Consider the following 20,041-nt stretch of genomic DNA (forward strand, 5'->3'; position numbering starts at 1 on the left):
CCTCCCCAGACGCAGCGCCAGTGCGTGCTCCACAGGAGAAAAAGCTGCCGGGAAGCCAGACCTCGCGTCCTCTCCCTGAGAATGGTCACTCACACCGACCTGCACGTGGTTCTGTGGGAACGCTCCTCTGTGTCCGTGTGACAGCACACGTGAGCAGGGCGCGCCGCCCTCCGGAGGGCCGTGTTCCTGAGGGTGTCGTCCTCGGGCCGCCAGAGGCCCGGGACACGCTTCCTTCAGAGGAAGCTTTGCCTTGATTGCTTCTGGAGCTTTCCGGAGTCTGCAGGTTCTCACACTGAGGCCTCTGGGCCCCAAGCGCAGGCGCCCGGGCAGCACCAGCCAGGCCGTGGCGGCGGCAGGCGCTGGCTCCCCAGTGTTTTGCACAGAAGCCGGAGGAGCGCGGGCCCGTGTTTGCAGGCGGTGACACGCGTGTGTTTGCGGTGCGAAGGCAGTGACCTCTGTGTGTCATTGCTTTCAGAGATTCTTCAGTGGCCGTCGTAAAGCCGATGAAGCATGCCATGCCATCGGTTCAAGCTTGTTAATCACGTCAGTCAAACCTGTGTCTGCCCCCCTTTGCCTCTGATGGAAGAATTACATCTTAGAAGTACATCTGTCAGTTTCTGCTTTGTACATTTTGAGGCCGTTTTCTTAGATGTGTGTAAGTTCACACTGTTCATTGTGTGATGATCTTGTGACTCTCTCAGCCTGGCTTGCCTGCGTTACTCTAAGGGGCAGCTTTCTCCTATAGGTTTGCCTGGTGTCTGCCCTCCTCCTGCAGGGGTTAGCTCTTCTTACGTTTCAAACACGCTGCTGCCACTGTCGTTTGCTTCTCTGTGTCCAGGTTTAAACCTCGGCCCTTTCCCCACCCTGGTTCCTTGTAAATATATCCCGTGTTTTGACCGGCAACAAAGTATTACAACGTGATTGGCTTAAAACCACACTGGTTACCGTCCTCAGATGTGTGTGGGCTGGTCAGGCCAGCTGGTGGGGGGGGCCCGCTGGTCGGGGCCGCTGGTCGGGGCCGCTGGTCGGGTCTCTGTACCTGGATGAGGCAGCCAGCGGCTGGGGTCCTCGCTCACCTGTGTGCGGCTTAGCTGGGAGGCTGCGACACGGGTGTCTGGGACTCGGCCAGGGGTTCCTGTCCCCAGTAGAGGTCACGCTCCGGGCTGCTGGGGCCCCAGGGCAGCTCAGAGTTCCCAAAGGGCCCCTTCTCCTGGCCAGAGGAGGTCCGGAGCCGGTCTGGTGTCCACAGGGGACAGACCCCTCCACGGTGAGCGCATGTGGCCGAGGAGAAATGGCAAACACCACAGAGGCACTCATTGGCCAGAGGCTGTGACCACCCTCGTGGCTGCCCCGGGCCGTCCTCTGGAGGGACCTGCCGCTGTCCTCCGAGGTGCCCGGCCTCTCGGGAAGGACCGCCGCCAAGAGTCCGGTGTCCGCCTCCCTGTACCCCCGCCCGCCCGCTGTAACAGCGCCCCCGCCAGGGCCCGTGTGGGTGCAGGGAGGCCGCAGCCGCCTCCGGCTCCCTCTTCCCGGGATCCCGCCCTGTCCCGGCGAGGCCGGCCTCCCCGGCTGCGGGTCCTGTTACCGGCGCCGGACTGCCCTCCCCAGGGGTCGGGTGTCGTGGGGGACCGCGGCTCCAGCTGGCCTCTCGTTCACTGGGCCTCTCCTTCCAGTGCCCGAGGACCTGTCCTCGGAGGAGCGGGAGGAGCTGCTAGACATTCGCCGGAGGAAGAAGGAGCTCATCGATGACATCGAGGTAGACACCCTAGGGCTGCTCTGCGGAGACCCTGCCACTTCACGGGCACTGCGCACTGAGCAGTGTGTCCGCCTCTGGCCACAGAGACGGGGCGGGGGGGTGGGGGGGCAGATCCCGCTCACCGCAGACACCCCCCCACCCCAGCAGCAGGAAGTGACCCCGATGCCAGGTCCCCAAAGGCTTTTTCAGCGCTCGCTGGTTTGGCTCAGGGGACAGACCTTTGGCCCGTAGACTGAAGGGTCCCAGGTTTGATTCCCATGTGGCTCTCTCTCTCTGTCTCTCTCTTCCACTCTCTCTAAAAATCAATGGAAAAACATCCTAAGGTGAGGACCAACAACAACAAAAAGTCTGTTTAAAAGCCACAGCCCCTGCAGACACAATGCTCTCTGCGTGTGCGGGAGACCTTTGGGGGGCACAGCCCCTCCGATTGGGGGCGCGGCACCTCGTGAGGGAGCAGCGCTCTGGGGTCAGCCAAGCACAGGGCCTGCAGCTGTGCGAGCGGCCGGAGGAGGAAGCAGGCGGGCGGGCCGTGTCCCTCCCGTGTCCTGGGGCAGGCGGGATGGGGTGGGGCGGATGGGCTGTGTCCCTCCCCGTGTCCTGGGGCAGGCGGGGCAGGGCGGGGCGGACTGGCCGGCACGACCCAGTTCTGAATGCCTGTGAGCTTCACCATGTCCTCCCCAGCGGCCCTTCTTTTTTATTGATGTCAGAGAGGAAGGGAGAGGGAGAGGGAGAACCGTCAATGATCAGCTGCCTCCTGCACACTCCCCACTGGGACCGAGCCCACCACCCAGGCATGTGCCCTTGACCGGAATTGTACTGGGACCTCCTGGTTTGTGGGTCGATGTTCAACCACTGAGCTACACCAGCCAGGCCCCAGTGTCCCTTCTTGATTTCACCCACGAACTGCAGAGCCCGCCTAGCGAGGAGAGGCAGGCCGGGCGGAGCGCCGCTCTCCTGGTGGGGGCGCTGTGTGTCGGGAGGTCTGTCCAGGCCGGTGCCCAGGGGGGTGCCCGGGGCCAGCACCCCCGAGGCCCGGAGAGAAAGGCGGGACCCACCTCCCTCCTGCCTGTCTTGCAGAGACTGAAGTACGAGATCGCCGAGGTCATGACCGAGATCGACAACCTGACGTCGGTGGAGGAGAGGTGAGCGGGCTGGGCGGGGGGCTGGGCCGGGGCAGCGGGCCTCCGTGTGAGGGACGCCATCCCCGAGGGCCTGTCGGCGGGGAGCCGGGCGGCCTGGGAGCCGCAGCGCTGGGTCCGTCTGCTCACAGTCCCGTCTCCACGCGCAGCAAAACGTCCCAGAGAAACAAGCACATCGCCATGGGGCGGAAGAAGTTCAACATGGACCCCAAGAAGGTGAGAGCGTCCGTGTCCGGCTGCGGGCAACTGCTGACCCGAGTGGCGCCCCGCGGGTGGTGCTCCCGGGGGAAGGACCGCCTCAGGGTGGAGGCGAGTCCAGGGAGAGGCTGCGTGAACGGGGGACACAGCCAGGCCGTGGCCCCTGGGCCGCACCCCGAGGGGGAGCACTCAGCTCAGAGGCCGGTCCGGGCAGCTCCAGGCCCATCCGGGACGGGGACGGTGCCCCCTGAGCCCGCCGGCCAGTCACTGGCTGTGCCCCGTCACCGCCCCCCGCCCCCAGGGCATCCAGTTCCTGGTGGAGAACGGGCTGCTGCAGAGCGCCCCCGAGGACGTGGCGCAGTTCCTGTACAAGGGCGAGGGCCTCAACAAGACCGTCATCGGGGACTACCTGGGGGAGAGGTGAGTCGGGGCTGCACCTCGGGGTGCTCCCCGCCCCCACCCCGCCCCCTAGCTTTCAGCCCTGTCGGGACGCTGTGGGGGCTGTGCCTCCCGCCAGCTCACACCCTCCCTGTGGCAGCGCCGCAGTCGGTCCCCCAGAGGCTCTGCTCCGAGCCTCCACACCGGAGCCCTAACTCAGCCGCAGGAAGTGACACAAGCTTGTCCTAAAGTGACAGCCCTGTGGGGGGCTCAGCACCGTCCTCTCTCTCCAGGGACGAGTTCAACATCAAAGTGCTCCAGGCGTTTGTCGAGCTCCACGAGTTTGCCGACCTCAACCTCGTCCAGGCCTTAAGGTGAGCGTGTGGTCAGCCGCCCCCCTCTGCCCCCCCCGCCCGGCCCCAGAGGGGCAGGCGTGGCTGGGAGTCCCCGTCCCTCCCAGGGGCCCGGGTCACTCAGCCCCCTGGTCCTGGTCCAGGCCACCCTGTGCTGGGAGCACGCGGCCGAGGGGGACGGGGAGGAGTGGGGGAGGGCTGGCAGTGCTCCCATCACCCGGCCTCCATGGTCTCCACGGCCTGTGCGGCTGAGGCGTGGTGCCCAGAGGGGCCGGCAGATGCTGCAGCCGATCCTGGGTTTTCTGTTCGGAAAACGGCCCGGGAGGGAGCAGCAGGGGCGCAAGCACAGGGGCCGGACTCCATGTCCCGTGGCCGCTCTGCCTCTGGCCAGAGCCTCAGGGTCCTGGCGGGGCAGGTGTCGGTGGTGGTGAGGCCGGTGGGTCCCCGGCTCTGCCGTCCTCCCTGCCCCGCCCTGTCCCGGCCGGGGAGGAGCACTGCCCCGCGGTGTGTTGTGGGCTCTGAGGCCTGGATTGGGCGCTGCCCGCCCCCCACACGGCACCTGCAGGTCCTCGGCCCGGACCCTGACGCCCTCCGGTCTCCTCCCAGGCAGTTCCTGTGGAGCTTCCGGCTCCCCGGCGAGGCCCAGAAGATCGACCGCATGATGGAGGCCTTCGCGTCCCGCTACTGCCTGTGCAACCCCGGCGTGTTCCAGTCCACGGGTCAGTGCGGGCGGCCGGGTGTGTGGGCTGCGCTGGGCACAGACAGCCCTCCGGGCCGCCCCGGCCGCTCCGGCCGCTGAGCCGCCCTCCGACCTGCCCTCTGACCTTGCAGACACGTGCTACGTGCTGTCCTTCGCCATCATCATGCTCAACACCAGCCTGCACAACCACAACGTGCGGGACAAGCCCACGGCCGAGCGCTTCGTCACCATGAACCGCGGCATCAACGAGGGCGGGGACCTGCCCGAGGAGCTGCTGCGGGTGAGCGGCTGGCTCTGCTTCCGCCCCCTCCATACACACCCTGTGCACCCACCACCCCCTCCCCCTGCGCGGCCTCGCGCCTCGGGGGTCCGTCTCCCATGAGCGTGAGCAGCACCAGTCCCTGATCAGAAAGCATCTCTAGCGCGTCCCTCGCTGCCCTTCCCCTGGCCTGGCCGCTGCTGCTGCCCGTCCCCTGGCCTGGCCGCTGCCCCGTCCCCAGGCCTGGCCGCTGCCCCTCCCCTGGCCTGGCCGCTGCCCCGTCCCCAGGCCTGGCCGCTGCCCCTCCCCTGGCCTGGCCGCTGCCCCGTCCCCTGGCCTGGCCGCTGCCCCTCCCCTGGCCTGGCCGCTGCCCCGTCCCCAGGCCTGGCCGCTGCCCCTCCCCTGGCCTGGCCGCTGCCCTGTCCCTGGGCCTGGCCACTGCCCCTCCCCTGGCCTGGCTGCTGCCCCTCCCCTGGCCTGGCCGCTGCCCTGTCCCTGGGCCTGGCCGCTGCCCCTCCCCTGGCCTGGCCGCTGCCCCGTCCCCGGGCCGGCCGGCTCGGGGGACGGCTCCGCTGAGCCGCCGCGCTGTCCTCCAGAACTTGTACGAGAGCATCAAGAACGAGCCGTTCAAGATCCCGGAGGACGACGGCAACGACCTGACCCACACGTTCTTCAACCCGGACCGCGAGGGCTGGCTGCTGAAGCTGGGTGCGTGGCGGCCGCGGGGGCGGGGGGCCAGAGCCCCCCCAGGGCCAGAGCGGGTGGGCGGGGGACAGTGGCTCGGGGCCGAGGAGAGCTGAGCGAAGGCCCGGGGCCCAGTGTGGAGCTGGGGTGGCCTGAGGTTCCTGGAGGAGCAGCAGAATCTCGGGGAGGCACGTGGTCAGACCCTGGGGCAGGGCCGGGGAGGGGTAGGGGGGCAGCCTGTCAGGGAGCAGGGAGACCCAGCCGGACCTGCCTCCCCAGGCCTGGCCTCAGGACAGATGTCCATCAGTGCAAGGTCCCCCAGGGGTCTCCGAGGTCTGCCCCCTGACACTGGATCCCGGCATTGGGGCCCCCCCCCCACCGAAGCCACCTCCCCCTGGACTCTGCAAACCTCAGAGTGGGAGCCCCCGTGCCTCAGCCCAGGATGACCAGGGGCCGGGCCAGTGTCCCCCATGTTCCCCGGGCCCCAGGCCTCCGTGCAGGGTGGCACCTGTGACCCGGCCTGGCGGCTGGCTTGTTCTGTGGAGAAGGGCCAGCTCCCCGAGGGCTGTGTCCCCTTGGGAGTGACGGGCAGGAGAGCCCCTCCCGGTGGGTGAGGGTTGCAGTCAGGCCCGCCCTGCGCTCTCTCTTGGTTGTTTATAAGCTCCGTCAGGAGCAGGGCTGGAACCTGAAGTCCGTTTGCCTCTGCTGGACATTTAAGGGTCAAAAAGGATTTCTCTTCCACAGAGAAAGGCGTGGACACAGCTGAGCTGTGTGTTTACATGGGTGTCCCAGATCTTGTTAAGAGATTAATCCAATCTAATAGCTCCCGGCCGAGGAGTAATTGATGTTGATGGATCCCAGGGCCGCGCAGAGCTCGGTCATGTGACCAGCGCCCTGCCGGGAGTTGAGCCCTGGGCGGATGGGCGGACGTGTCTTTCCTGTGGGGAGTTAAGCCCTTTCAATGGCAGTGGAGTGGTGTGGGTGCCTCCGGCCGAGGGCGGAGGCAGGCCCGGTGGGGTGGGTGCACACGGTCAGCAGAGCCCGGGCCCGCGCCCATGTGTCCGGTGGGCAGGATCTGGCCGAGTGCTGGACGAAGGCTGTGCGCTCAGAGGAAGGACATGTCACCGGGGGCTCCCGGGCCTCTGACGGCCGGGCCAGTCCTCCCGCCGGCTCACCGCCCTCCTTGCAGGCGGCCGCGTGAAGACCTGGAAGCGGCGGTGGTTCATCCTCACGGACAACTGCCTCTACTACTTCGAGTACACGACGGTAAGTGGCGGGCCCGGCCCTCCCCGGCAGGCCCCCGGCAGCCGGCCGGAGGCTGACCGCGGGCTCGCTCTCCCGCAGGACAAGGAGCCGCGGGGCATCATCCCGCTGGAGAACCTCAGCATCCGGGAGGTGGAGGACCCCCGGAAGCCCGTAAGCGCCCCCTCCCGCCGGCTCTGCCCTCCGCCCACTCTCCTGCCCTCGCTGACGCCCCTGTGTCCCCCCAGCACTGCTTCGAGCTCTATAACCCCAGCCACAAGGGGCAGGTCATCAAAGCCTGCAAGACGGAGGCAGACGGCCGCGTGGTGGAGGGCAACCACGTGGTGTACCGCATCTCGGCGCCCAGCCCCGAGGAGAAGGAGGAGTGGATGAAGTCCATCAGGTGAGGCCGCCAGCTCGGGCTCTCAGCCAGGTCGTTGCTAAAAGCCTCGATTCTTAGGATCGCAGTGCGCCCTCGGGAGCCATCAGAAAGCGTATAAAAGGTGCCGATTCACCGCCTACAGGACCTGGAGTGACTGCTTATGGGGCCACCCTGCGAGCCGCGGGGCAGTGGGCGGGATAGCGTCCCAGGCCTGGGGGCTGCTTTTATTGGGGCGATGGGGGAGCCTGGGGTCTGGAGGGCTCACTCTGTACAGGTGAGATGAGCACTCTCGTAAGAGCGGGAATGTAAAGCCAGGAGGAGAAAACAGGCAAGTGGCCTAAATGGTCCTCTCCTGAGACCGGGGCCTCCGACACCATGGAGCAGGGGCCTGGCCATGCCCGGCCGCCGCTGTCCCTGGGCGGGCGGCCTTGCTGTCCCCTGGAGTCAGGCCTCGTGTGATGAGCTGGAGGCACAGACATTGGGGCTGACAGCACAGGCTCCAGCACACAGCCAAGTGGGAGTGGGGGAGCGTGTGCACGTGTGTGTGCCTGTGTGTGCCCCTGTGCGCCCGTGTGTGCCCGTGCACAGGTCTGCTTCGGGCCCTCTGGTTGGGAGCCCGCGGCTGAGGGGCGCTGACAGCCGTGTCCGTCTCCCCAGGGCGAGCATCAGCAGGGACCCGTTCTACGACATGCTGGCCACGCGGAAGAGGAGGATTGCCAATAAGAAGTAGCTTCCCCGCCTGATCAGGTAAAAGGAAAACCCAGACGCACCACGGAGGGGCCGGCAGGCAGCCCGCGGGCCCCCGAGCCCCCGAAGCTTCATGGGCCGCGTCTGCGGAGCGACACCACGCCCCGCCAAGCCCCCCCCTCCTCGCGGTTCCCCGTGGCAGCGGCCGGGAGCGGAGCCGAGGACTCGGGCGCGAGGTCTGCCAAGGAACCTCGCTCCTACCTGTCGCCACACGTGCTCATGCGTGGTGTTCACTGTTCTAGAAGCTTCTGTTTTATATCAAAACAGGAAAGAAAAGCTACCACTTTTTTATTCAGATTTTTTTCTCAGATATTATACATAGGACTATAGCTTTTATATGCCTTTTTATATCCTGAAATTATGAAAGATACTAATGTACTATTTTTAGAACGGCAGCTATAAACGTAACACCCGCCACAAGCATATCCGGTGCACGGACAGGAGTGACGCAGACGCTATACATGCAGCAGCCGGGGCAGCACTGCGCTGGGCGCCCCATCCCTCCTGGGACAGGGTCCGACGCCCCGGGGACCTCAGCCTGGCTCGGAGGCCCCCAGAGACTCTCAAAAGGCCCTCAGCAACACTTACGATGGGAGGCTTTTGTCCCATAACTGCCGAGCCCCGCACAGACTCTGTGGGACCAGACGGAGCTGCCACGTGGACCCCTCAAGCAGCAGTTCCATCTGGTTCCACGGAACACGTGGCTGGTTCAGCTGTGCCCAGTCTTCGCTCAGATCCTCGGTGCAGAAAGGAGCTGGTGTCACTGACCTGCCGGTGGACCAGGCTGCTCGGTAGAAAGCGACGGTGTGAGAGGGACTGGGAACACGTCACTGCACGTGTCGGAGCTGGCCTGTCTGTCACGTGGAGCGCGCAGTGGGGCAACGTGGCACCAGGGGCTCCTGTCATCGGTGTGGCCCGGTGCTCGCTGCGTGGACCTCTCGGACCCAGGACCGGGTGGCCCGGTCACGTCAGGATGCGTTGGCTGGGCCCCAGCACGTCCCAGCCCAGACCCTGGTGCACAGGGGGCGGGCCGGCACCGTGCTGGTCCTCGGGAACACATGCTTTCTTCTCTGGGGGCTTTAGCCCATCGCCAGGATGGCCCTGCAGGGGCCGTGCCTCCCCGCAAGCTCCTCTCCCGGCCGTCCGTCCTCCTGGGAGCGCCCGCTCCGCGGCTAAGTCAGACCGGCCTCCGCACGACCTGGAGGAGCCTCCTGAGCGTGGCCTGAGGCTGGGTGGCCGTGGGCCGAGCCTCAAACTGCTGACCTCGACGTAGCTTTAAGTCACACGACTGAAAGGGCTGAGCCCACGGCCCCCCGACATCGGACGGGCTTTCTGGCTTGTTCCAAGCTCTTCGGCTTTGCATTGTGCTCATACCTCAAACTCAAAGCTTTAGTTTTGGAGAAAGGCACGTCTTCATCCTCAAAACGCCCGGCTGCTGCATGTGCAACTCCGGCCTCTGAACACAGAGCGACAGCGCCACCCCGCGGCTGGCCCCTGCCCAGGACTGCCCGCCGCATCGGTACCCACGCGTGGACGTTGTCCTGGCACCAGGTAGGACCCTGGAGAGACAGGGCTGTCGGGCGTGGGAAACCCGGTGGGACGTGTCTCTGGCCGCCTGTGCGGGCCTCGGCTCCGGAAGCCATGGTGCTTGAGCTGTGCTTGCCTCACGCCGCGGGAAGCCCCAGTCCAGGTCGTGCTGTGACAGTATTAGCATGTAGCCGTCACCCACTGCGCCCTCGGGCAGGCCGGTGCCCGGGCCAGTGTGCTCAGTGCCGAGTTATTACCGCTTTGGCCAAAAACACGCTCCCTGAGACCCAGGGCAGCGGCGAGGGCGCTGGGCAGACGCAGCGCCCACCGCCTGGGGGACAGGGGCGGGGGAGGCCTCCTTTCTCTGTTGGAGACCAGACAAGCAGGCGTCCTCAGGGTCACAGGCAGTTTGAGCAGTTTGACGTGGTACCAAACTGCGTCCAAACAGAAGCTGCTTCCAGGTAAAGGTGCAGACCCACATAGACGCGCTTTGCGAAATTACCGTAGGTCAGAAGCCACACTGATGTTTTCTTAGAAGACATTCTATTTACAGTACATATCGTTAATATGTGAATAATGTACATATATGTTGATTCCTGGAGTGTTTATTCAATGTATATACTCCCACAGTTTGCATGAAGAAATAGCCTACATCAGTATTTTGTTGTAAATAGTAAAACCGGAGGGTGTGTCGCTGCCAAATACGATGTTCACCGAATAAAAGGAAATCATTGTTACAACGAGCCTGCCTCCGAACTGGTTCTTTAAAGCAGATTGCTGGAGCCAGCTCCCTCCCCATCCCTCCCTCCATCTGTGCCCCCCCCTCCCCCCCCAGCTTTGGCAGTTTTAACAAAGTGAAGGCAACAGGAAGAAGTCATTCGACGTGTCCGTAAGCAAACGGGGCAAACAGCAGTAAAAAAGAAGCCACCAAGTGTTTAATTTGCTGCCATTTATATACTATATAAATTTTACATGCTGTATATTTACAGTGGGGCAAGTGCTTTTCAATCTTTAAAAAAACAAAGATCAAACTTTAGACATCTCTGAACAACACAAACTGTATAAACCATACAGATTATTCAGATACGAACTGTATTAAATACAGTTGTCCCCACTCCGTCTCCTGATGCAGGACCAGTGAATTATAAGTGTATCACAGTTTGATAGCATATCCATATTAAAAATAAAATCACAGTATGATTTTGTCTGTAACTAGAAACTTTTCAGGGACCAAGCTGATAACTCAGACTCCAATATTATAGTCAAGACAAGAGAAACTGTATAAAAAGTGTTATGTAATAAAAAACGTACTGTAGGCTTTACAAATAATGTCTGGATTATACATTCATAATGTAAATACTCATCATAACTGGTAGTTGATTGGAATAGTTCCACAAAGTTCAAAAACAGAACTTGTCTGTAAATACGCCTTCCAATCCTGAATAAACGGAAACATGAAGCACGTTCGTTTCTAGTCTCAGACATTACAGAGAACACTGCTCTCGGTCAGTGGAGAGCCGTGAGCGGCCACTAGCCTTAAATTAAATACGCGCTGTCAGCTGTGTGTACTCGACGATCCCAGGTCCCGGCTGGCCTCGTGCGGAGGTCTGACTTGGAGGAACATTACGTGGAATACGAGAGATCAACCTGAGTCTGTGATTAAGCAGCATTGAGATGTTTTAGTCCAGGGCGTCACTTCAATGTGATTTATATACACGTATTTTACAATGCTCAGCAGGTGTAGAAAGTGTTCGTCCATTTGGAATAAGGGTAATTAAGAAAAGGTAAAAACTAAAAAAAAAGTCCTCCATGGTAAAATCTGTACAGTATTTACTAAAGAAGCACCACGCAGATTGGAACAGAGTTATCTCTATGTTTATAATTTAAGCTGGGTTGGGGATGGCTTCTGTTGAACATGTTGAATCTGAAAGACAAGAGGGAGGAAGTTGGAGCAAGGTCTCGGGCCAGCAGGCCTCTGCGTCCCACCAGGCCTCTCCGCGGACCCGCAGCCGCCGGGCCTCAGGGAAGCTCTCCCGCAGCACCGCCTGCCTCTCAAAGGGATTGGGCGGTTCCAGACAGACCCACCAGACCGGGGTGCCCAGGGCCGAGCCAGCAGGCAGCACAGCCAGAGGGCGCCCTCTGCTGGACACGGACTGTGCTCACCGAACCCAGACTGGCCATCCAGCTCCACCTGAAGTCCCTAACCGGGCTCAGGGCTCCCCGAGGACACACTGGTGAGTCACGGTGACGGACTGCCAGTTAGCCTTCTGTGGACACATCACTGGCATTTGTATCCCTCTTGCCGAGCAGAAAGTAGACATTTGGGCAAAATGGCCGCCTCTCCCCTTCCCGGTAGCAGGGCAGGTCCCCCACGCCAGCTGCACGGCACAGACCAGGTCTGGATCTGCTCTAAACACCAGGCCTCATTCAAACCAAGCGAACCCTTCTGTTGAAAATGGGGAGAAGCCTGAGAGCCACGCACCGCCTGCGGACACGGTCTGCCAGCCTGCCACGTGAGGAGCTGCCACGTGAGGAGGAGCAGGCCTTAGACCAGAGACGGTGGGTGGAGCCTCCCTCTGGTTTGTGGCGCTCTGTCCCAGGTGTGTGTGGGGGTGGAGGTTCCAGGGCCCCTCGGGCATCCAGGCGGTCTGAGTGGGGGAGACGGGATTTTCCATCTCCGAGTGATTCCCTCTTGTTCTGGTGCTTTCAATACCCTAATTTTCTACAAGGAGGCGAGGGAGGGGGTGGGGTGTCCCCGGGCCAGGATGCTGACAAGGCGGGCTGTTGAGCACAGCGCCGGCCTGGAGGACAGGGACAGTCAGCTGCCCTTGCTGGGGAGCCCCCCGCACCTGTCCCACTGCCTCTGCCAGTCATGGGGAGACAGACACGGAACAGCTTACCGTAACTAGTGAATTCTGTTTGAGGCCAAGCTTTCAGTCACCTGGAACGCAAGCAAAGGTGAAGAGACAGTTTAATGGCCTCACAGGTGCCCGTCTGGTCTCCTGCCGGCACGGCCAGGGGCCGCTCAGAACCAGGGCGGGCGGCTCGCGTTCCTGCCAGAATCGCGCTAACCAGGAAGCACAGGTGTGTGCGGGGCCCTTCTCCCGGGGCTGAGGGAGATAGCGGTCACGGGGAGAAGCCGGGAAAGCCATGCATCCCGTGGACATGGCCCATCAGCGTGTCCCGTGCGGAGGAGCAGGCCTTAGACCAGAGACGGCAGGTTAATGAGCCAGAGAGCGAGTGTGAAGGACAGGTCAGCGGTCAAGGCACCAGGTCGGAGGACACGTGTCTCAATAGCTGACAGGGATGCTTGCCTCAAAGGCCAGGGGACTGCCTGCCGGAGGGGCCAGGCGGGCAGGTGCCGGCTGCTCAGAGTGGAGGTGCTGGGGGGAGCAGGACCGGACTGCAGCCCTGGAGACAGCACGGCTGCCACCGTGAGGTGGGCCTCGGCCTCCCGCCCTCCGGGAGGATCAGGAAACAGAGCTGCCTGGACCTGTGCACACAGCCTCCCGCCCTCGGAGGATCAGGAAACGGAGCTGCCTGGACCTGTGCACACAGCCCCTCACCGCGCAGAGATACTGACCGTTCGTGGGAAACCAATCTAAGAACACATGCACTCATTCCTTAAAACAGTAAACCCACGTCAGCGCCACTTGTTGCTGCTGTGGGCTGCCAGCTCCCACCGCACCCCCCACCCCCTCCTGATGGAGCAGCCAACACTGGCCCAGGGGCCCTCCCAGTCAGCAGTCACAGGCTGACGGCCCCAGGACACCTCGGGCAAGGTCAGGACACTCAAGAACCACAGGCTTCTGGGCAGCCAGGTGACCAAGGCACAGAATACCCCTGGTCTAGGGCGGGTCCGCACACTTTGTCCACCGAAGGCCATAAACCGGCTGTGCCCCCTGCAACCCGACCCCGACATCCCCTCAGACCCTTCCCACGGGAAATGACATCTCCTCTGGACTCTCCACCCCGAGAGGCTGAAGCCATTCTAACTGCTGGCCCTGCCCCGGGGCGCTGGCCACATCGTGATTTGTGGACACCATGCTGCTCGCCAAGGGCGAAGGTCACCGCACAGATTGGGAGGGGGAGAGGAAGGGGATGATAGAAAGGACCTCACAATCAGGGCAGAGCTGGGCAGAGCCGACGAGACCGGACACCCAGGGATGCCCTCCCAGGAGCCAGAGCCCGCACGACAGGCCAGCAGCTGACGTCCCTATGAGCCACGTCACCACCCTCCTCTGTTCACTCAGAACGCAGAGGTCTGAGGAGTCCGGAGGAAGGAGATAAAGATGGTCTGAAAGCAAAGTCCCAGCCCTTCCCGAGGAAAATGCTCGGTGCCTGGAGCCCTAAGTCCCAGGTGTGTGTCAGGTTCTGCTAGGCCTGGTCCATGGAGCTGGGGCTCCCCAAATGCTAAGGGGCCATGCTCCAGGCCGCATTCTCGGGGGTGGGGGGTGGGGGTGGAGGAGCGGGTGAGAGGGGCTTCTGGCTTTTCCTCCCAAGTGCCAATCCCGTTTTCTCAAAGGACCGGTTTCTACATTAAGTCCAAGTATCTCGTCTTACCCTGGCCACACTCGGACAGATGACACCTGTCATCCCTGCTCTCCATCCTTAAGCCTTTTGTTTTCTCCCGGAAAGGTCCAACGCCTTCCAGAGGCAGGCCGTCGGTGAGGCGGGGGCTGCCGTCGGCTCTCCGGAAACGGTCAAGAGCCTCAGAGCTGGCGGCCTTCGCTAAGTGCAGTCCTGAGTCTCGCCCACAGTCCTCTGATTTCCTTGAGTGTCTCTTCTTTTTCTTCTTCTTTTTCCTGTGTCTGTGGAGGTCAGCATCGGAGCATGCTGCCGAGAGGTCCGAGTCCTGCTGATGCCTGCGGGAGAATAAGCCAGAACTCAAACACCACCACACAGACACTCACAGAGAACGGTCCTTGGCTCTTACACCCATAATGTGGACACTCAGGATGCAAACACAGGTAAGATTTGTTTCCAATTTAAAATGCATCATAATCATTTTTAAAGTCCAGCGCAATAAATAAACCCACTGAACCCCACCCCACCGCTGCCTTAGCTTTGCTCAGGCCCTAAAGGGTTCGGCCAAAATCCCAGAGGCAGGACCCACCGAGCTGCTTCTGAGCCTGGAGGCTGAGGGAGAACCCTCCTGCAGGTGTCGGCCACACGGGGGTGCCAGCGAGCCGCTTTCCCCAGGAACCACTGTTTACCAGGGCTCCTGGTATTCTTCCCCAAGGTTACAATTTTAAGGATGTCAAAGGTATACTGTGTAGGATGGGACTTTGTGGGACCAGAGGAAGCTGCTGACGTATCAGACATGAGCAATTCTGTTTGTGCTCACTCGTGTCATCATGGATAAGTCATTTTCAGGATGCTCACTGGCCAATTCAGCTTTTCCAAATACAAACACATGTCCCAGTTCAATTTCAAATTGAGAAACGGACAGAAACAAAGACAAAGACAACCAAGACGCGCCCCAGCTCCCACTCAGGGCAGGAAGTGTCAGCGCCGCCGTGGCTCCCGCTCTGGCCCGGCAGCAGGAGGTAAAAGGAGTGTGAACAGACGTGACAGTGACAATCCGGCATGAAGGGTGCTGGCACCAGCGGCGAAGGCAGAGCCCCCGAGCCTCCCATAGAGCACCGCACGCCTCCTCCTACGGCGTAAGCATCCTCACCCCGGGGATACTGTGAACAATGAGGTTTTGGGCATTTGTGACACTAAAGAAAGACACGGCTTAAAAGCAGAGCTAAACTTTAGAAATCTGTAAAAACAGTGAAGTCTCAAACCCAGAGCTAAGAAATACAAACCAGCCGCCGCGCCCACCGCCGGCCGCCCTCACCTGGAGTCCCGCTCGCGGTGCTTGTCTTTGGATTTCTTTTTCTTCTTTGACTTTTTGTGCTTCTTCGCTCTGGGCTCCTCCGAAGGGTCCCGCTGGGCGCTCCTCCAGGCTTTCTTTTCTGTGTGGGGGTCGCGGTGCTCGGCGCCGTCGTACCTCCGTTTGTGGGGCTTCACATTTTCATGGCCGTGAACGCGGTCGGCGAGGCGGCCGCTGCTGCCGTCGGGGAGTGCAGTCTTGTCGGCGTGCTTCTCGGGGTGGGGCGGCGGGGCGCGGGGGGGCCCCCGGGGGCCGCCGAGGTGGTGCCGGTCCCTCTCGCTGGCAGCCAGCTCGTAGCCCTTCCTGCCTCTGTAGTAGTCCTTGTAGGGCCGGCCGTACTGGCCCACGCGGTCGTGGTCTCGGCCGTAGTCCCGGTCCCCGTGCAGGGGCCTCCACGCCCAGGCCTCCCGGGCCGGGTACGGGGCGTACCTGTCGTGGTAGTAGCGGCACCGGTCCCACCGCGCCCGGTCCGGGCGGTACTTGTCCCGGCCCCAGGCGTGCTCGCTCTCCGAGTGGTGGGACCGCCAGGCCTGGTGGGAGCCGCCCCTGCGGGCGTGGCGGTGCCGGTGCCGGTGCGGGCCGCTGCTGCAGTGCTCCGGCCGGGGCCGCTCCCGCGGGGAGGAGTGCCGCCGGCGGCGGTAGCGGTCCTCCGTCTGGCTCCGGCTGTCCCGCGCGTGCTCCCCGCTGGAGGAGCGGTCCCGCCGGGTGCGGTAATGTCCTCGGTCCACCTTCCGGAGGCTGCTGATCTTCTCCTTGGCCGGAGACCGGGCCGGGCCCGCCTGCCCCGCCTGGCTCTTGTCCCCGGGCTCCGCGGGGCTCTGCTCGGGAGCCCCCAGCCCTTCCGAACGGTTTTCCGTGGTGACTCTGTCCCCCTGGGAGGGCTCCTCTGCAGGCGCCCCGGAGGCCTGAGGAACATCTGGGACCGGAGGAGCGGCCTCCGCATCGGGGCCCTGGTCCCGGCTGCCGGGAACCGGGGGCTCCTGCTCGCCGGCGCCCTCGGGAGGTGCCGGGGGACTCGGGCTCGACCTCCCGGCGGCTTCCACTGCGGCCGAGCCCCGGGGGCTGTCCGTGAGCGCCCCTGCCGTGTCCTGGGCCGCTCTGCTCTCGTCCCCGGGGGAGGCCCCAGGGCCGCCCGGCTGAGAAGGGTGATCGTCCCCGGCGGTGATCTTGCTGGCACTGCAGAGAGGGGGGGCTCCGGGCACAGGCTCCTCCGGCTTCGCCGAGACGCTTTCAGCGGCCTGCTCTTTGGTGGACGTGGTGCCGGGGTCCGGGAGCGGCGAAGCCGTCTGCGATCTGCCGCTCAGCCCCGGGGCCGGCTCCAGCTCCTCCCGGGGGTCAGGCGCCGGGCTGCCAGGCTCCGGTCCTGCCTCGGGGCGCTCTGTCTGGCTTCCGTCTGCTCCAGGCGCACTGCAGCCCCAACAAGACAAATAAACACATTAGTCATTTGCCATGGGTTCTTGTCATGCTTTATGGGTTCTTGTCATTGGCTCGCAGGGACAAACGCTTCAAAACATTTATTTACTAGGCATTTTATGCCTTTAATATATCTCACTGAAACACAATAGTGAGTGAACTTACCATTTTTTGAAACATCAAATTGTCTTTCCCTCATTAAGTAAAAATATAAAATTCTATGTCAAGCCTATCTCCTATCCATTTTTTAGCAGTAATTCTGAGGGTCTAGGCTGCTTCTGTTTCCAGGGAGACTCCTTCAACAACTGAGCAGAGCAGTCAGGTCAGATGACCGGGAGCTCAGACTGTTCCTCCGGTCCCTCTGCCTCGAATCTGTGAGGGTCACGGAGGCTCCGGTAAATACTCTGCCCTTGATCGCCGGGAGCTTCCGGTGTGTGTGAGGTTAGTGACAGCTGCCAGACACTGTCAGCACCCTACAGGGGCCCCCTTTCTGCAGGAAGGTATCTGGGAGAGGGTATACACGTGAGGTCACGACACACGTTTTCTAGAGCACATGTGTCAAACACAAGGCCCGCGGGCCAAATCCAGCCCGCCAGGCCTTGCAATGTGGCCCGCACCACGCTGTCCTCACTGCACTCCGCTGTCAGTTTATGACATTGTCAGTTTATGACTGTTCAGTAAACCATTCGGCCCGCGATTTAGGCTGGATTTTAGATTTTGGCCCCTTCTCTGATTGAGTTCGACACCCCTATTCTAGAGCGTGGCAGTGAGATTCTCAAGTCAGCACGTGGCACACACACCCGGTTACATTACATGCACTGCTTGGTTTACACAGCTAGCTACATGCATGGCTTGGTTTACACAGCTAGCTGCATGCATGGCTTGGTTTACACAGCTAGCTGCATGCATGGCTTGGTTTATACAGCTAGCTACATGCATGGCTTGGTTTACACAGCTAGCTGCATGCATGGCTTGGTTTACACAGCTAGCTGCATGCACTGTTTGGTTTACACAGCTAGCTACATGCACTGCTTGGTTTACACAGCTAGCTGCATGCACTGCTTGGTTTACACAGCTAGCTACATGCACGGCTTGGTTTATACAGCTAGCTACATGCACTGCTTGGTTTACACAGCTAGCTACATGCATGGCTTGGTTTACACAGCTAGCTACATGCATGGCTTGGTTTACACAGCTAGCTGCATGCACTGCTTGGTTTACACAGCTAGCTACATGCATGGCTTGTTTACTCAGCTAGCTACATGCATGGCTTGGTTTATACAGCTAGCTGCATGCATGGCTTGGTTTACACAGCTAGCTGCATGCACTGCTTGGTTTACACAGCTAGCTACATGCACGGCTTGGTTTATACAGCTAGCTGCATGCACGGCTTGGTTTACACAGCTAGCTGCATGCACTGCTTGGTTTACACAGCTAGCTACATGCATGGCTTGGTTTACTCAGCTAGCTGCATGCATGGCTTAGTTTATACAGCTAGCTGCATGCATGGGTTGGTTTCCACAGCTAGCTACATGCATGGCTTGGTTTCCACAGCTAGCTGTGTAATTCCCATGCACATCAGTGTGAGGACAGACTAAGCCAGACTAGGAGAGTGACCGCAGGGAAGTCTGTAGGCCAGTGGCCAAGTGTTCACACTGCTCCATCTTCCAGGCAGACCGGGCGTCCTCTGCCAGCCTTCCCTGCAGTGGCCAGTGAGGCGGCACCGCCAGGGCCATTCTGAAATGTGGGGTGCGTTTCTGGGTTGTCACAATGAAGGGGTGCCCGCTAGCACTAGCGGGCAGGGGAGAGGCAGGCAGTGCCTCATGACTGGCAGCTCCCAAGGAGCATGGCTGGAGACGGCCTGACCACCACTCCGCACCGTCCGCCAGGAGGCGCGTTTCTCGGACGGCGGCTGTGCGTGTGGTGGAGCTCCTGCCATGAGGCCGCACTGTCGGCTGTCACATCGCAGCAAACCTCGCCCCCTGCACCGCTGCGTCTCGTAGTGCAGCTCGCCTGGCTGTCCACACATTCCTTTCCTTTATTCCCATTACTCTTAGGTCACTACACTGGTTCTTAAAATGATCATGTGGAAGCGGGAATATCTTATCCATAAATTTAGATTCAGGATTCGGGAGGGGGCAAGACCCAGTATTTGCCATCTGACGGCTGAAGTACGGCCTGTCCTGGTAGGAGGCGAGGCAGGGCCAGGGCCAGTGCAGCAGGTGCTGACGGCAGCCTGGGTGGAGGCATGCTAGCTGGGGGGCGTCAAGCTTTCTGGGACCACCAGCTGACACCTTTTTTCTTTGCTTTTTACCAAAGCAAGTGAACAAATGCTTACAGACCACTCAAGTCACTCCTGGGTTGAGGTAAGCCAGTGACACGCCCAGGGCACCTGGGGTTTCCTCTAAGCCATCGTTACCTGGTCTCCTCTGCCGGGCCTTTCCCTTTGTGGCCAAGTTTGAAAGTCTCTAAGATTGTGTCTTCCAGAAGAGGCGGCAAAGGAGCGGGCATCAACTGCAAAAAAACACACAGATGCTCCAACTCTGGTCGCTGCTCCCACGGCCTGACGTCCAGCCGGGACCCGCCATGAACGAAGCAGACAGCCCCCGCCCGCCCCGGCCCCTCACCTTGCCAGGGAGGCCGTTGGCCTTCTCGAAGGGGCTTTCCGAGTGCAGGGCAGGCTGGACTTGGCAGCCGGCGCCGTCCGCGGACAGGCCGTTTTCCCTGGGGCCGCTGTCCGCGCTGGCGTCAGCACCACTGACAGTCACAGGCTCGGGGAGCTGGGGCGGGGAGGCCTCGGCGTCCTCAGCGTCCAGAGCACGAGACGCCGCGCTCTTGGCCGGGCCGAGCCCGTTCTCCCTGCCGAGGCCCTTGGCCTCCTCGTCGGACTCTTCCGACGACTCGGCGCCGTAGGGGACCAGGATGCTGGCGCTGAGCTTGGACTTGCCGTTCACCAGGGGCTTGGAGCAGGACTCGCTCGGGGCCGTCTGCTTTGGGACCTTACTGGGAAGTGACGTGGTGGGTGCACTCGAGGTAGACTGTATTGCAGAAGAAGTGGTAATGGTAGAAGAGGGGACGGGCTTGGTAGGGTTCTCCAAAGAATTGTTGTGAAGGTTGGGCTGAGACTGACCTGGGCGGACAGGTAGCTTGTTGTGAATACTGATGGTGATTTTTTGTTTCTTGGGATGCTCCGGGGTAACGGAGGCCCTGGCAACTGACCAGTTCTGAACAGAAGTGGGAGCGTTAGCAGCACCAGCCCTGCTGATGTTGGAGTTCCCATTGGGACTCGACATGGAGCTGCTGGGCGTTTCTTTCAAGGGTCCGGTCCCGTTCAAGTGAGGAGGGTTCTGGAAGCGAGAAGACCACAGCCCGGTGAGCACTC

General features: G+C 61.6%; 2 protein-coding genes across 4 annotated transcripts in view; one reads left to right on the forward strand and one right to left on the reverse strand.

Moving 5' to 3' along the window:
• CYTH3 (cytohesin 3) overlaps positions 1-10,108 on the forward strand; it is a 36,415-nt gene extending 26,307 nt beyond the window's left edge. The window contains exons 2-14 of one of the 2 annotated variants that reach the window (XM_084886191.1): positions 1,674-1,756; positions 2,834-2,898; positions 3,045-3,111; positions 3,395-3,513; positions 3,765-3,845; positions 4,431-4,543; positions 4,656-4,804; positions 5,380-5,491; positions 6,657-6,733; positions 6,812-6,883; positions 6,958-7,112; positions 7,749-7,838; positions 8,227-10,108. In XM_084886191.1, coding sequence (XP_084742317.1) covers positions 1,674-1,756; positions 2,834-2,898; positions 3,045-3,111; positions 3,395-3,513; positions 3,765-3,845; positions 4,431-4,543; positions 4,656-4,804; positions 5,380-5,491; positions 6,657-6,733; positions 6,812-6,883; positions 6,958-7,112; positions 7,749-7,821 — 1,166 coding nt within the window. In that variant the 3' untranslated portion in view covers positions 7,822-7,838; positions 8,227-10,108. Of the gene's footprint in view, positions 1-1,673; positions 1,757-2,833; positions 2,899-3,044; positions 3,112-3,394; positions 3,514-3,764; positions 3,846-4,430; positions 4,544-4,655; positions 4,805-5,379; positions 5,492-6,656; positions 6,734-6,811; positions 6,884-6,957; positions 7,113-7,748 lie in introns of both variants that reach the window. The other variant, XM_084886190.1, reaches the window with a different exon arrangement.
• Positions 9,902-20,041, reverse strand: part of USP42 (ubiquitin specific peptidase 42) — a 37,471-nt gene continuing 27,331 nt past the window's right edge. For both annotated transcript variants that reach the window (XM_084886130.1, XM_084886131.1), the window contains 6 exons: positions 19,287-20,006; positions 19,079-19,173; positions 15,211-16,653; positions 13,929-14,230; positions 12,266-12,306; positions 9,902-11,289 (listed from right to left, as the gene is read on the reverse strand). In XM_084886130.1, coding sequence (XP_084742256.1) covers positions 12,299-12,306; positions 13,929-14,230; positions 15,211-16,653; positions 19,079-19,173; positions 19,287-20,006 — 2,568 coding nt within the window. In that variant the 3' untranslated portion in view covers positions 9,902-11,289; positions 12,266-12,298. The remainder of the gene's footprint in view (positions 11,290-12,265; positions 12,307-13,928; positions 14,231-15,210; positions 16,654-19,078; positions 19,174-19,286; positions 20,007-20,041) is intronic.

This window comes from Pipistrellus hanaki, assembly GCF_964339955.1.
Source record: "Pipistrellus hanaki genome assembly, chromosome: 5".
Classification (NCBI taxonomy): Eukaryota; Metazoa; Chordata; class Mammalia; order Chiroptera; family Vespertilionidae; genus Pipistrellus; species Pipistrellus hanaki.